The following is a 14,415-nucleotide window of genomic DNA, read 5'->3' on the forward strand; positions in this document are numbered from 1 at the left end:
CATACGGGTGAATATTTGAATAACGATTAGTATTGGACCTAAGGAGCCTAACCACATGGTTTTTTTATTGAATAGATGAGATTTTTTTTTTCATACATAATAATTTAAGCACGCAATGTATTACGTCCACATCAATTAGCGTACCTACCTAAATGTCATTACGACATGACGTTTATGTCATGTCAAGTTAATATGGACGGCGTACATTGCTGCTTGGTCAGATTTTAAAAAATAATTACTCTTAATTAATAACACTTTTTAATAAAATGATTATATTATATGATTTGTATGGTTAGATACTATAACTGGATACCTACATTATTCGCCCGCATGGAATCCACACGCTGTATTACATTTTTTGAAATTAAATGAAAAATTGAAAAATTCACACCTCCGGCAGGACTCGAACCTGCGGCCTTTGGCCTTGGCGGGGCCATCGCGCTTCCAACTGTGCCACGGAGGCCTGCTGGATGTGTGCGAATTTATCCATGCCTTCCCTCAATTCTCAACCGCCTTAGGGTGGCGTTATAGCAAACATCTACCCGTAATAATAGATCTTAACAGGCACTGGAGTCTCAATTTACATTGAGAATTCGCCAGTAACAATGTGCTAACCCATACTAAATTTGTTTATTATCATGAAGAAACGTCCCCGGCAAGGCCAGAGGTCGCAGGTTCGAGTCCTGAGTGTGGATTTTTCCACTTTTCCTTTAATTTAAAAATATGTCATCCTTTTCATTAGATCTTTACAAAACTGATCCATTACGATTTTTCACCCTGTATTTACAACTTTACTATAAGCCAGAGAGAGAGCAAACTTTTGTAGGTACACCACTAAAGTGCGAACCTAATTAGATTTGACAAGGTTCTGAGAGGGCTACAAGGTTTGACGCATTGCGTCTAGACATTCAGTCCCCTTTTAAGAGTCACCAGAACCATAGATTAAATATAAGAAGATCATACATTATAATCTAACCGCAAAATAAAAATTTTGAAAAAACCCCCGATTCCGACATAGTAGACCGATTTTCATGAAACATGGCTAAGAGCACTCCCAACTAACTCAGCTTTTAGACAAAAAAACTAAATCTAAATCAGTTTATCCGTTCGGGAGCTACGATGCCACACGCAGACACACGCACAGACAGACGAACAGACAGATAGACAAAAATCCAGCCAAATGTGCATTATGTGCTGAGCAACGCAGTCCAGAGAACGCCCACCATGCTGGCACTAGCAGATGCCCAGCATTCAAAGAGGCACTCAGGAAGTTGACGAACAAACGATCATAATGAAAATATTGCAACTAAACATCAACCATTGTGAAGCTGCGCACGATCTACTCATGCAGACTGTGCGAGAACTCAAGTTAGACTTAGTACTGATAGCGGAGCCATACAAACACCTGAGCACCCAACCCTGGGAGTGCGACAGCACAACCAAAGCTGTCATCTGGTCTTGTGGCAAATTTCCATTCCAGAGTGTGGTCAATAATAAGGAAGCCGGCTTTGTAGCAGCATGGGTGGATGGTATTCGCTTCTACAGTTGTTATGCACCGCCTAGTCTCTCTATCGAACAGTTTACAGATTTCCTTGATCGTATAACCGGGGATGCGAGGCAGCATTTTCCCGTGGCAATAGCTGGTGACTTCAATGCCTGGGCAGTAGACTGGGGCAGCAAGTTCACTAATGCACGGGGGAAGGCACTGCTCGAAGCAATGGCCACACTAGACGTGGTCCTCATTAATACCGGCAATACACCAACGTACACCAAGGGAGAGGCAAGCTCAATTGTGGACCTCACATTTGTCAGCAGCAGTATAACTCGAAGAAGTATTTCTTGGGAAGTATTGGATATCTACACAGCCAGCGACCATAGTGCACTACTATGGGAAGTATCAACTGGTCAGAATACAAGAAGAGCGAATAGACAAACTAACGCGATTGGATGGACCGTGAAATCGTTTGACCCATCTGCTTTGATTGTGGCCTTGGATGGAGGCCCCATTATCACAGGAAGCGCTGAAGAGAAGACCAAGGACCTAATGAAGAGAGTTGCCCAGGCTTGCGACGCCAGCATGCCCCGGAAACGTGGTGTAAATCAAAGACCTCCGGTGCACTGGTGGAACGATCACATTAGCGCTCTTCGTTCAGACTGTCTCAAGAAAAGACGAATATCACAGCGTGGCTACCGACGGCCTAACTCTGAAGAGCTGGTGGCAGAGTATAAAAATGCACGTCGGCAACTGAATAAGGCCATCAAGGATAGCAAGCGAAGATGCTGGAAAGACCTCATCAATGAAGTGGAGAAGGATCCTTGGGGAGACCATACAAAGTGGTCATGACTCAACTTAAAAACAAGCCAATGCTATCACCCACATGTCCACAACTCTTGCAGAGGATTGTTACTGCGCTGTTTCCACAGCAAAGAGTCTTCAACTACCTGTTAGACCAAGTCAAAGTGGAGGACATTCCATCTGTTACGGAGAATGAATTGATGGAGGCTTGTAACCGTGTAGGAAATAACAAAACGCCAGGTTTAGACGGGATCCCTAATATTGCGTTGAAAACAGCCATAAAAGCGGCACCGACATTATTTCTAGACGTTTACGACACATGCCTGAAGGAAGGAACTTTCCCTCGGAAATGGAAACAACAACGATTAGTACTGCTTCCCAAGGGAAATAAGCCACCAGAAGAATCGTCGTCTTACCGTCCGCTTTGCATGCTGGACACTGCAGGCAAGATACTCGAACGCATAATTCACCAAAGAATAGAAGCAATAGTCGATCCACTCCTATCAGACAGTCAACATGGTTTTCGGAAGGGACGGTCAACCCTGGATGCAATCAACTTGGTTGTTAATACTGCCAAGGAGGCAATTGCAGGAACCAGGTGGAAAGGTGGAAAGAAAAAATATTGCTTAGTGGCTACATTAGATATTAAGAACGCTTTCAACTCCGCCAACTGGAACTGCGTAATGCGAGCTCTCGAAGAGAAAAACGTACCTGGATATCTGCGTAGGATTGTAGTTAGCTACTTTACGAACAGAGTCCTTAAATATGACACAAAGGACGGTCCAAAGGAGTATGAAATCACCGGAGGAGTTCCACAGGGCTCAGTCTTAGGCCCTTTGCTTTGGAACATCATGTATGATGGCCTCTTGAGAATAGCATTGCCAACAGAAGTTAAACTTGTTGCCTACGCCGACGATGTAGCTATAGTGATTGTCGCGAAGCATCTTGAAGAGATAAAACTAGCCTTTGATATTACATTTAGACGAATTAACCTGTGGATGGATACTGTAAACCTACAACTAGCCAAGCATAAGACCGAAGCAGTGCTCATCACCAGTAGAAAGACGGCAGAAACCATTAAGTTAGAAGTCGGCGAGCAAGAAATCACGTCACAACCATTTATTCGGTACCTGGGAGTGATGCTGGATGCCCGACTAAACTTCAAGGAGCAAGTTGAACACGTGAGTAAAAAGGCTTCAGTAGTCAGAGCTAGCTTATCTCGACTGATGCCGAATGTTGGGGGTCCAAAGCAAAATCGGAGATTACTGTTGACGTCGGTGGTCACATCTGTGCTGTCTTATGGAATACCTATTTGGGCGGATGCATTGAAAAACCAAGAATCATGGAGAAAAGTGGGTCCAATTTACAGACTTAGTGCCTTACGAATAGCCAGTGCCTTCCGCACAATATCTGAGGAGGCAGTGTGTGTCATCTCCGGAACTCTGCCTCTCAGAATCCTAGCTGAGGAAAGGCGGAACCTATACCGGCGAAGGGGGTCTAGCACTTTGAGCCCTGAGGAACTAAGGATAGAAGAACGGCAACATAGCATCACGAGGTGGCAACGACAGTGGGATGCTGCAGAGAAAGGAAGGTGGACACACCTTCTCATACCACGGATTGACGTTTGGCTGAACCGGAGTCATGGTGAGGTCAACTACTATCTCACACAGATGCTGTCAGGACATGGCTGTTTCCGGGCATATCTCTACCGCTTCAAGCACGATGATTCCCCGGAGTGCCCGTCCTGCCCAGGAGTCACGGAGGACGCGGAGCACGTTTTCTTCCTGTGCCCCCGCTTTAACCTGCAACGAAACCAACTTGAGGGTATCCTACTCCAGACGATCCAACGAGAAACGTTGATAGCAGCAATGCTGTCATCGGAGAGTGCCTGGAACGCTACAAGCAATTTTGCTACTCAAGTCCTTACAGAATTGCGTTCCATTGAAAGAAGACGAGCGGAAGAAAGGAAGTAAAAAGAAGGAAGAAGTCACCTTACCAACCAGAAGGAAGAGCGGCAGCTAAATCCTCCTCCCACGAAGTAATGCTTAACGGCGGTTGCCGTGGGAGAAGCAGAGGCTGGAGAAAGAGGAGGTTTTTTAGTCGGTATTGAACATCTGAGTCCGACATACCGGGCGCAAGCCTGATGATACGCAAATGTATTTTTCTACCTCTATAAAAAAAAAAAAAAAAAAAGACAGATAGACAGACAGACGGACAGACAGACAGACAGACAGACAGATATACAGACATACAGACAGACAGACAGACACGTCAACACCCCGTCGTTTTTGCGTCGGGGGTTAAAAATGCGACCGCCTAAGAACGCGCATACACTATGACACATAGATGGCGCCACAAAAAAAATGTTTTGTGGCTTTCGATTATACGTGTGTCGCTTAACTTCAAAAGTGGGTAAATCCATTCTGTTATAAGGTTGATTATCTTTCAGATTACTATAATATCGATACCTCTGGGTTCAATTGGCGTAAAGGACATTTTGGCGAAAATGAGTTATATATACAGTTTTGTTCAGAATTTCAAGCGCTATCGATCTGTGTAGTTAAAATTTCGATATCTCTTAAAAAGTTGCCTTTACGACCAAGATTTTCTACTATGGACTTGCAAAAATAGCTTTTCTGAAGGGGCGTAAATATCAAGTCATTAATTATAAATTATTATTTGTGTCGTAAAGGAAATCTACAAATAAAAATATAGTCGTAAGTAACCTTGATATATATTGTTGCCCTTTAAGCCCTTACTTTTTAAGGATCACTTTCTATAGTAGTGTGCTAAAGTTGGGCGTAAAGGACAAGTTTTTTTGTTCTTCGTCCTTTACGACCAGCACTAAAAATATTTTATCCGCAACTGTAATCGATATCATTGGGTTCAATTGTCGTAAAGGACATATAATGCAGGTTTCCAAGAGAAAGATAAACCCACTTTTTTGTTTTTTTGACCTATATTTGTGACGTGTATAAGAAAAATATGCAGATTACGAGTATCTTTAACCTAGTGTAACAACCGTAGTGATAAACTAAACGATTTAGAAGATAGATGGTTGTAAAGGACACGTCAAAAGCTATTAACGTCCTTTACACCCATGATTTGATAGGGTCGTAAATGACGGTCTTAGATGATTTTTATACAAAACCGGGGCGTAATTGTAACCGAGATGGTACAAATGTTGTGCTGTTTACAATTAAAAACTGGAAAAATGTGTCAAAACGTACTTAATATGGCATAGAATAGACATTAGTTTAATGCAGTGTATTATTTATCTAAGCTATCTTAGAAACAAAAAAGAACAAGACAAGACTATTTTATATCCAGTTTTGTAATAAAGAAACAATATTTGCTTAAAAACGATCTACTAATACTTTGGCAACAAGCTCAAAGTTATTTTTTTAGTATTCGCCGCTGTTGAATAGTCAGTAGGTTACGCATTCAGCCTTTAATTCTAGCGGGGAAACGCTTTCGTAGTATTATTATACTGTGACGAGATGTAGGTAATTAAAAAAAAAAACACTATGGTAATCAGGGTACGTACCCACAACGTATGCACAAACGCTCACGATAATAATATGGTGCAATACGCAAGAGCGATAAAGATATAATATAGCTACGAAATAGATATTATCTATTTCGTAGCTATATTATATCTTTATCGCTCTTGCGTATTGCACCAGACTGCATTTTTGTCGGCGTCTGGCGTTGACGATTGCCATTCAGCTACGCCGCCAGTAAACTTTAACAGTAGACTATACTAACATTTAGTGCGACAATAACAGGTGCGTTTCGCTAGCGAATGAGCGTTAGCGTTTGGTGACTTGGCTATGTACCCACAGGTACTTAAAGCATTGACTATAATATTTCTAGTATTGAACTCATAATTAAGATTATTCTTATTTAACAGGTTAAAGACTAAATAACAATCTTCTGTTTTAAAATTATCAAAAATATGAATCAACATAGTAGGTAGTCTTGACTACAGTTACTATTATTTATTAGTTGGTCACAGTTTGTATACGCGTCCTAACTTGCGTTTATAAATTGGTACTTAACTCTTAGTTATTCTTAGAACTTCTTTCTACTTTAGACTCATCACTGTCGTATTAATATAGTCTACTGTTCACACTTGCTGATTAAAGTTTACGTGATTACCATTAGTGTTTTTATATTTACTTAAACTACGAAAGCGTTTCCCTGCTAGAATTAAATACTGAATGCGTAACTTATTGAGAGTTGAGACAGCGGCGAGTACTAAAATAATAACTTTCCAAAATACTAGATACTTTTTTAAGCAAATGTTGTTTCTTTATTGCAAAACTGGGTATAAAATAGTCTTGTTCTTTGTCTTTGCTAAATATTTAGATAAATATACACTGTAACACTATTGTGGCTATTTTATGGCATATTAACTACGTTTTGATACATTTTTCAAGTTTTTCAATTGTAAACTAAGCTAAAAACAGTTGCCATTTGTACCATTCCGGTTACATTTACGCCCCGAATTTGTATAAAAATCATCTAAGACCGTCATTTACGACCCTATCAACTCTAATTGTTCAAAAAAATCGTGGGTGTAAAGGACGTTCATAGCATTTTGACATGTCCTTTACAACCATCTAACTTCTAAACCGTTTAGTTTATCACTACAGGTGCTACACTAGGTTAAGGATACTAAAAATCTACATATTTTTCTATATACGTCACAAATATAGGTCAAAAAACAAAAAAGATATAAACATTTTTCTAAAAAAAAGTTGTTTTTTGCTTCTCCTGAAAACCTGCATTTTGTCCTTTACGCCAATTGAACCCAAAGGTATCGATATAGTAATCTGAAAGATAATCAACACACACACACACACTTGTAGATGGCGTTAAGTGTCACTTTTGACATAGATTAATGGCTCGAAAGTGAAACTTAACGCCAATCTACAAGTAATCGATGGCAACAAGGCATTTTTTGTGGCGCCATCTACGTGTGGTGTAGTGTATGCGCGTTCTTAGGCGGTCGCATTTTAATGTATGGGATGGTATGATCTTCTTATATTTAATCTACGCTCAGATACAGACTTAATTTAGTCACCTAATGTGTTTAAATGTAAATTATTGTTAAGTCATATTTACTAAACAACTTTTAATACCTATATGACATCTTATATAGTTCCTTATCTTAAGATTTAAATAGGTAATGACGTTGTAAAGAGTTCGAAATGTCGGGATCAGTCGGGATGTATTTTAAATTCATTATACGCGATTTAATCCGTTTCCATAGTTTTATTTCATGAGTAACTATCGCGGTAACCGAAGACAATATTAGGTAATGACATTTTTTAACCTCCGACGCAAAAACGAAGGGGTGTTATAAGTTTGATGTGCCTGTCTGTCTGTCTGTCCGTCTGTCTGTATGTCTGTTTGTCTGTCTGTCTGTGTGTGTGTCTGTCTGCGGCATCGTAGCTCCCGAACGGATGAACCGATTTTTTTTTTATATTTATTCACAGCTTGGACAATGGCGATCAAATATATGAAAGAAACGCGTTTTTACGCACACAGTCTAAACTCGTATATGCGAACGCGTAACACGCTTGCACAGTATAATAAAGAGTACTATCATACAGTATGGCCACTCTCGCATAAGACAGGTCGCCTGGTCGCGTTTTTGACAGGCGGTAACTGTGAGGTAACCGAAAGCGGGTGAGCGGCACTTTCAGCGGGAAGTAGGTAGTGTCTATACTGTACGAGATTTTGTTACTCTTTATTATTTATTTATCTATACTTTATTGCACATAAATAATAAGTACAAATGGTAGAATTCATGCCTTAAGGAATTCTCTACCAGTCAACCACTTTACGTGGTGCGTGCGGTTAAACTGTGGAATGAGCTGCCTACTTCGATCAGGCAAGCACAGTCGGTTGCATCGCTCAAGTCGAAATTGAAAAATCTGTGGCTATCTGATTGCTAATCTAAGCGATTGGTTTTGAGTTGTGTTGTCTCACTGTCTCAATGTCTGTATTATTTAAAACTCTCAATTGATCAACTGGACGCCGTCCCGCTGGCCATCCTAAATATCGTTGGGCAGATAGAGTGGAAGCAGATCTCCGTGAACTCGGCGTTAACGAGGGCTGGCGAGAGGTCGCTCTGGACCGCGTAAAGTGGCGTGCTCTTGTGTTGGAGGCCAAGACTCACTTTGGGTCGTCGCGCCAACAAAGTAAGTAAGTAAGTAAGTAATTGTTCTTTTCCCATTTTTAGTGTAATTTCTCCATTCCTTTTTAGGGTTCCGTAGTCAACTAGGAACCCTTATAGTTTCGCCATGTCTGTCTGTGCGTCCGTCCGTCCGTCCGTCCGCGGATAATCTCAGTAACCGTTAGCACTAGAAAGCTGAAATTTAGTACCAATATGTATATTAATCACGCCGACAAAGTGCAAAAATAAAAAATGGAAAAAAATGTTTTATTAGGGTACCCCCCCTACATGTAAAGTGGGGGCTGATATTTTTTTTCATTCCAACTCCAACGTGTGATATATTGTTGGATAGGTATTTAAAAATGAATAAGGGTTTACTGAGACTGTTTTTGGATAATATTATTATTTTCGGAAATAATCGCTCCTAAAGGAAAAAAAAGTGCGTCCCCCCCCCTCTAACTTTTGAAACATATGTGTAAAAAATATGAAAAAAATCACAAAAGTAGAACTTTATAAAGACTTTCTTTTGATTGGAAAATTGTTTTGAACTTGATAGGTTCAGTAATTTTTGAGAAAAATACGAAAAATTACGGAACCCTACACTGAGCGTGGCCCGACACGCTCTTGTTTTATGTAATATTTGTTCATTCCCATAAATTATGTGTGTATTTATTTAATTATTTGTTTTTCTGGTACCTTGTTGTACATGTTGCTGCATTAGTCACCCTCATCTCTTTTTATCCTCTCATTCACTCAAAGGTTAACTGGAAGAAATCCCTCAAAGGGATAAGTTCGCCTTTGTACTGTTCTTTACTGTAATTACTGTGTTTTTTGTTGTTAATTGTACAATAAAGAGTTTACTACTACTACTACTTTACTGTATATTATACTGTTCTTAAGACGATACAGGAGGGGTCAATTCTCCATACAAACGCTCTCGACTATTTCCTCCCTGGTTTGTGAAGATAGAGCAATGATTTTTTTCAACACAGATTATTATTATTTTTATCTGTGTCGGACCGTTTTTGATTTTTTTAATATTCTTATTTTTATAGACGCTAGAGCCAATCAAAAATTTCCAAAAACGGCTTTTTTCATTATGGCACAAAAAAAGGTGTGATACTGAAGATTAGGAAAAGTTAGCCAAAAAAACTAAACGGTCCGACACAGATTACTTCATTGTTATTCAGATTCTCAAATTTCGTTCCGATTGATTAAGTTTTGAAGGAGGAAACAGTCGAGAGCGGAACCTCGATTTTAAAGATTTTTTCGCGATATCTTTTAACTGAGTTGTTCTTAATGGAAATTTTTTTTTCGATAAATCTAGTTAATAACACTAGTATATTTAACTAAAATTCCCAAATTGAAAAGGGCGCTCCTTTCCATTTTAGCATTTTCGCTCCTGTAGCGTCTTAAGTACATAAAATTATATCGTAAAGTCTAATAGTTCGTTGCTCGCAAAAGTCTTAGCAATGTAGCCAACTTATGAACAACGAACAATTGAATCCTTAAATACGTACGTAAAGTTGTTGTAGTAAGTTTATGCTAAAATATGCATTAAGTTTGAGGGCGGTTTCCGGCCCATCTGCATTCGGGCTGCGTCTCGACTGTTCTGTTTTATTGTCGAGATAACGCTATCGCTATCTTGGTGTGTTGAGTAAGGACGGCGCGTTAGATACTTGTTAAGACGCTACAGGAGCGAAAATGCTGAAATGGAAAGGATTATGGCGCAAAAAAAGGTGTGGCATTCCAAATTGGTAACATTAGCAAAAAAAACTAAACGTTCCGACACAGGCTATTTCATTGTTATTCAGATTCTAAAATTTCGTTTCTATTGATCAAGTTTTGAAGGAGGAAAGAGTCGAGAGCGGAACCTCGATTTTAAAGATTTTTTTGGAATATCTTTTGACTGAGTTGTTCTTAATGGATATTTAACTAAAATTCTCAAATTGAAAGGAGCCCCCCTTTCCATTTTAGCATTTTCGCTCCTGTAACGTCTTAACGCTGACAGATAGTTTAGTTTGGTGATACTGTCTCTAAGGCTTATTCTATTCGGAAGCGTCAGTTTCTTTATTCCAACACTTAATAATTAATTGACATTGACGTCCAAGTCTCGCATATGGTCATTAGCAGAACATATTGGTTGGTTATCATTTCAGCTGTTTCATCACGGTGTCAATTTCCACTCGACAGTTACCAGTCCATCGGCTGACACAAACATTGCGGGTCTCTCAAAGCTTTTGATGGTCCTGAACAGCGTTCAGTCGACGATTTCTTAGAGAGGTAACAACGATAAATCGGTCATCTCTCTCTGAAATACAGCGAGTTTTGCCTATTTCGGGGTTATCTGGAGAGTGTATGGCCAAGCGGAGCGTTCATGATATCTTGTGGACACACGTTGAACTGTTTTCAGTTGGCAAGTCCATCGTTCACACTCCTCATCATCTTGATCCAAATGATCGACTTTGAAAGGCTTAATCTCAGAAACTGTTGGGTCTACAGAAGCAATTTTAGTACCAACATTTGAAAAAGAAACTACTTTTTCGTGGTTTTTTTGATTTTTAACAAAGTTGCGTTCGGCGCTCGAGGTCACAAAGTTGGATTATTCATTAGGCCAACATCATGAACAAGTCTGCAAAAAATCACAACTACCGGATTTGACGCATACCTACTGCCCCATACTTTCAGACGACAAAGTTACTGTACTAGTGTTCAGTGTCATTTGGATTTTTCATTAAAATCATTCAGTTTGCCAAATGCGATTCCAGTTGGATTTAAAGTGGATTTATAATATTGTGTTGTGTTGGAGAGACCGTCAGCTTTGTCCTGGAGGCCGCGGAGACACAAAAGCTGATAAAGTTATTTAAAGATAATAAAACCCTTTGGAGGTCAGCTGCCGCTCCGTTGGTTTGGATGATTAATAAGGCAAATATTTAATAGATATTAAAATAAAGATAAGGTCTATTGCAGATACATTAACTCGAAATCGGCAGTTGTTCGTATCTTATAACGAAATCACTGCAAGTTGGCTCCGTCTCTATAACAAGGCAGAAAGATTACTGAAATGGATTCGAAGAAAAGTTCACTGAACGGGATACGGAGCGCGATTAATTTCAAAATGTACTGCATTTTCACAGAAATAATTCAACTAGTTAAATTAATTTTATTATTGACTAGCTTTTGCCCGCGGCTTCGCTCTCGTTAGAAAGAGACAAAAAGTAGCCTATGTCACTCTCCATCCCTTCAACTATCTCCACTTAAAAAATCACGACAATTCATCGCTCCGTTTTGCCGTGAAAGACGGACAAACAAACAGACACACACACTTTCCCATTTATAATATTAGTATGGATAAGTATGGAATACTGAAGATATTTGTTACTGCTTTACTTTATAATTGAACAAAACGTAATATAGAAACTAAAACTAAAAGTATTTATTATGTTATTAATGATGATATTGATAATGCAATGTATTTTTTTCTACTTGTCGACTGTAATCTGTCAATTAGGACACCACAGACTAAACTATAAGTGCTAACTTTTCAGTGTTGGATACTCTATGGCAGTTCCGACTCAATTATAATAAGCTCACTATAGTTGACTTTAGTTATTATTATTTGGAGCCCGTCGTGTCCCACTGCTGGGCAAAGGCCTCCCCCCAATTTTTCCACTGATCTCTATCCAGTGCTATGTCTGACCATTCCTCCAAGAAGGAGTCCAGTTCATCCCTCCATCGCCGGCGGGGTCTGCCGGATCCCCGATCAGAGTTTTCGGGCTCCCACACTGTAGTGAGTTTGGCCCACAACTCATTAGGCATTCGGCAGACGTGACCAGCCCAGTCCCATTTTAACTTTAGTTAACTGTAATAATTTCAAAAATAGAACTTCATACAATTTCTATATTAATTTGCGATACCTGGCAAATTTTCCTGCATCTGAAACACATTTTTTTTTATCTGTCGCGTTATCGGCCAATCAGAGACGGTTATTACAAACAATTGGTTGCTAGGTAATTCGATGTTGATACAACGGTGAACGACTCTATTAACATTAATTTTAACTTGCATGAATGATGATATTTCCGTCCATTGATGATGAAAATGATGACTCGTAGAAAAAGTATTGTATACAATAGTGATATAATTAAGCTTTTCACTCTCGTACCGTACTATTAGGCCACTCAGCAAGCTTCGTGGCCTAAACATGGTACTCGACTGAAAAGCTTTGTATTATATCACGATTGTATAAAATACTATAATGATAATTTTTTATAATAATTTTCATATAATTATATGATAATTTTTTTGACATTTAGAATTTATTGTAGAAGTTTCTAGACTAGCATTTTTTATACAATTTAGATTGACATAATTTATTGTTTATCGCACCAATAAATTGCTCTGATATTTAGAATAAGATGAAAATTGTACATTGTAGACAATTTAAAAGTGCTGTATTGTAAGCCTATTTTAATAAAGAATATTTTGATTGATTGGCTAGTGTATATCTAAAATAGGACCTTGAGGTAATATATTAAGGATGCTGGTGACAATTCCTCGCTGTATCACAACGCTGATAGGCTGATACGTTGTGCAGGGAAGTCGCCAGCTCTTCAGTCACCAGTTATGTGAACCAGATAGGTATCTAATCTAAGTATTTATATTTCAAGTCAGTTCAGAAGTAGGTATCTAACACCTCGTTGAATTAGAACTGAGGCTATTTGGTGACATTGAACTATTCTTAGAAAATATGTTGGTTGATCTTTCAGTTTTTCTGGCATATCAGTCATGTTGCGCGTCAGGTGGGTCAGAACTCTTCCGTTAAACAACAGAAGAGCATGCGAGTAACTTACCCACTCGCCCACCAAAGCACATGATTGAATGAACCGCTAAACACCTCGAAGGGGTTTCATTCCAACCTCTTGTAGAACCAAGCGAGTCACGCTCTCAAGCTAAGAAAAAAATCGTCTTTTTTTAATTATAAATGGGCTTACTCTTGGCACAGTATAATAAAGAGTACTATCGTACAGTATGGCCACTCCCGCTCCCCGCTGAAAGCGCCGCCCACCCTCTCTCGGTTACCTCACAGTTACCGCCTGTCAAAAACGTGAACAGTCGACCTGTCATATCTCACTCATACAAGCATAGTACGCGTTCACCTACACGAGCTTAGACTGTGTGCTAGGAACGCGCCTCTTTCATATATTTGATCGCCAGTGTCCGAGGTGTGCTCTTGGCCACAGACTAGCCAAAGGCAAAGACGTGGCCTACGATGGAGTGAGCTCGCCCAGAAGATGCCTGTTCACTCTTGATTTGAAGGTCGCCGGGTTACATGAGCTCGGAAATACAGCCGTCGGCAAGGAATTCCACTCCTTGGCAGTGCGCATAAGAAAAAAAGAAGCAAAGTGAATTCGCGGAATATCTACCAAATAGGGATGGAAACCGGCCGTGTGTCTAAGAGTCCGATGGTAGAATGGGGATGGTGGAATACGCTCGTGTAGCTCTTGAGCACACTCCCCGAAGTGCAACCTGTAAAACACCGACAGACTGGCGACTCCGCCGATGGGCCAAAGACTGTAGCTTGGCCGTTCAATCAACACGATGATTTTATGAATAAATATATTATGTATATTAATTTAATAGACAATACAAAAGAGCGATAGAGATTAGCTACGATATCAATATTATCATAAGCGTTTGTGCATCGTCGCCTGGTACCCATAATTCAAGCTTTGCTTAGTTTGGGGTTGACCTGTGTAAAGTGTCCCAACAATATGTATTATTTGAATGTCTTTCCCATCACGGAACAATGGTGTTACGGTCCTTTGGGAGGCGTGCGCAGAGCCGAAGCTAACGCGTAGAGGCCCTTTCGACACTTTAATGAAATGTAAGGGGTACACTGAACGGATGCTGCCCTTGCCCGTATCATGGG

The 14,415-nt window shown here is 39.7% G+C and overlaps 1 protein-coding gene and 1 non-coding gene across 2 annotated transcripts; one reads left to right on the forward strand and one right to left on the reverse strand.

The window, feature by feature from the left end:
* Positions 1–388: 388 nt before the first annotated feature.
* On the reverse strand, positions 389–463 carry Trnag-gcc. Its single transcript has one exon. It is a non-coding gene; the product is annotated as a tRNA-Gly (tRNA).
* Positions 464–1,291: 828 nt separating this feature from the next.
* LOC125234957 lies at positions 1,292–2,344 on the forward strand. The gene has a single exon (XM_048141379.1). It carries the CDS (start codon positions 1,292–1,294, stop codon positions 2,342–2,344), a length of 1,053 nt encoding a protein of 350 aa, XP_047997336.1.
* The last annotated feature ends 12,071 nt before the right edge of the window (positions 2,345–14,415 follow it).

This window comes from Leguminivora glycinivorella, chromosome 16 (assembly GCF_023078275.1).
Source record: "Leguminivora glycinivorella isolate SPB_JAAS2020 chromosome 16, LegGlyc_1.1, whole genome shotgun sequence".
Lineage (NCBI taxonomy): Eukaryota > Metazoa > Arthropoda > Insecta > Lepidoptera > Tortricidae > Leguminivora > Leguminivora glycinivorella.

What these genes read in the sequence shown, in the direction of transcription:
- LOC125234957 (XM_048141379.1), top strand. Translation starts at nt 1,292, where the DNA reads ATGAAAATATTGCAACTAAACATCAACCATTGTGAAGCTGCGCACGAT.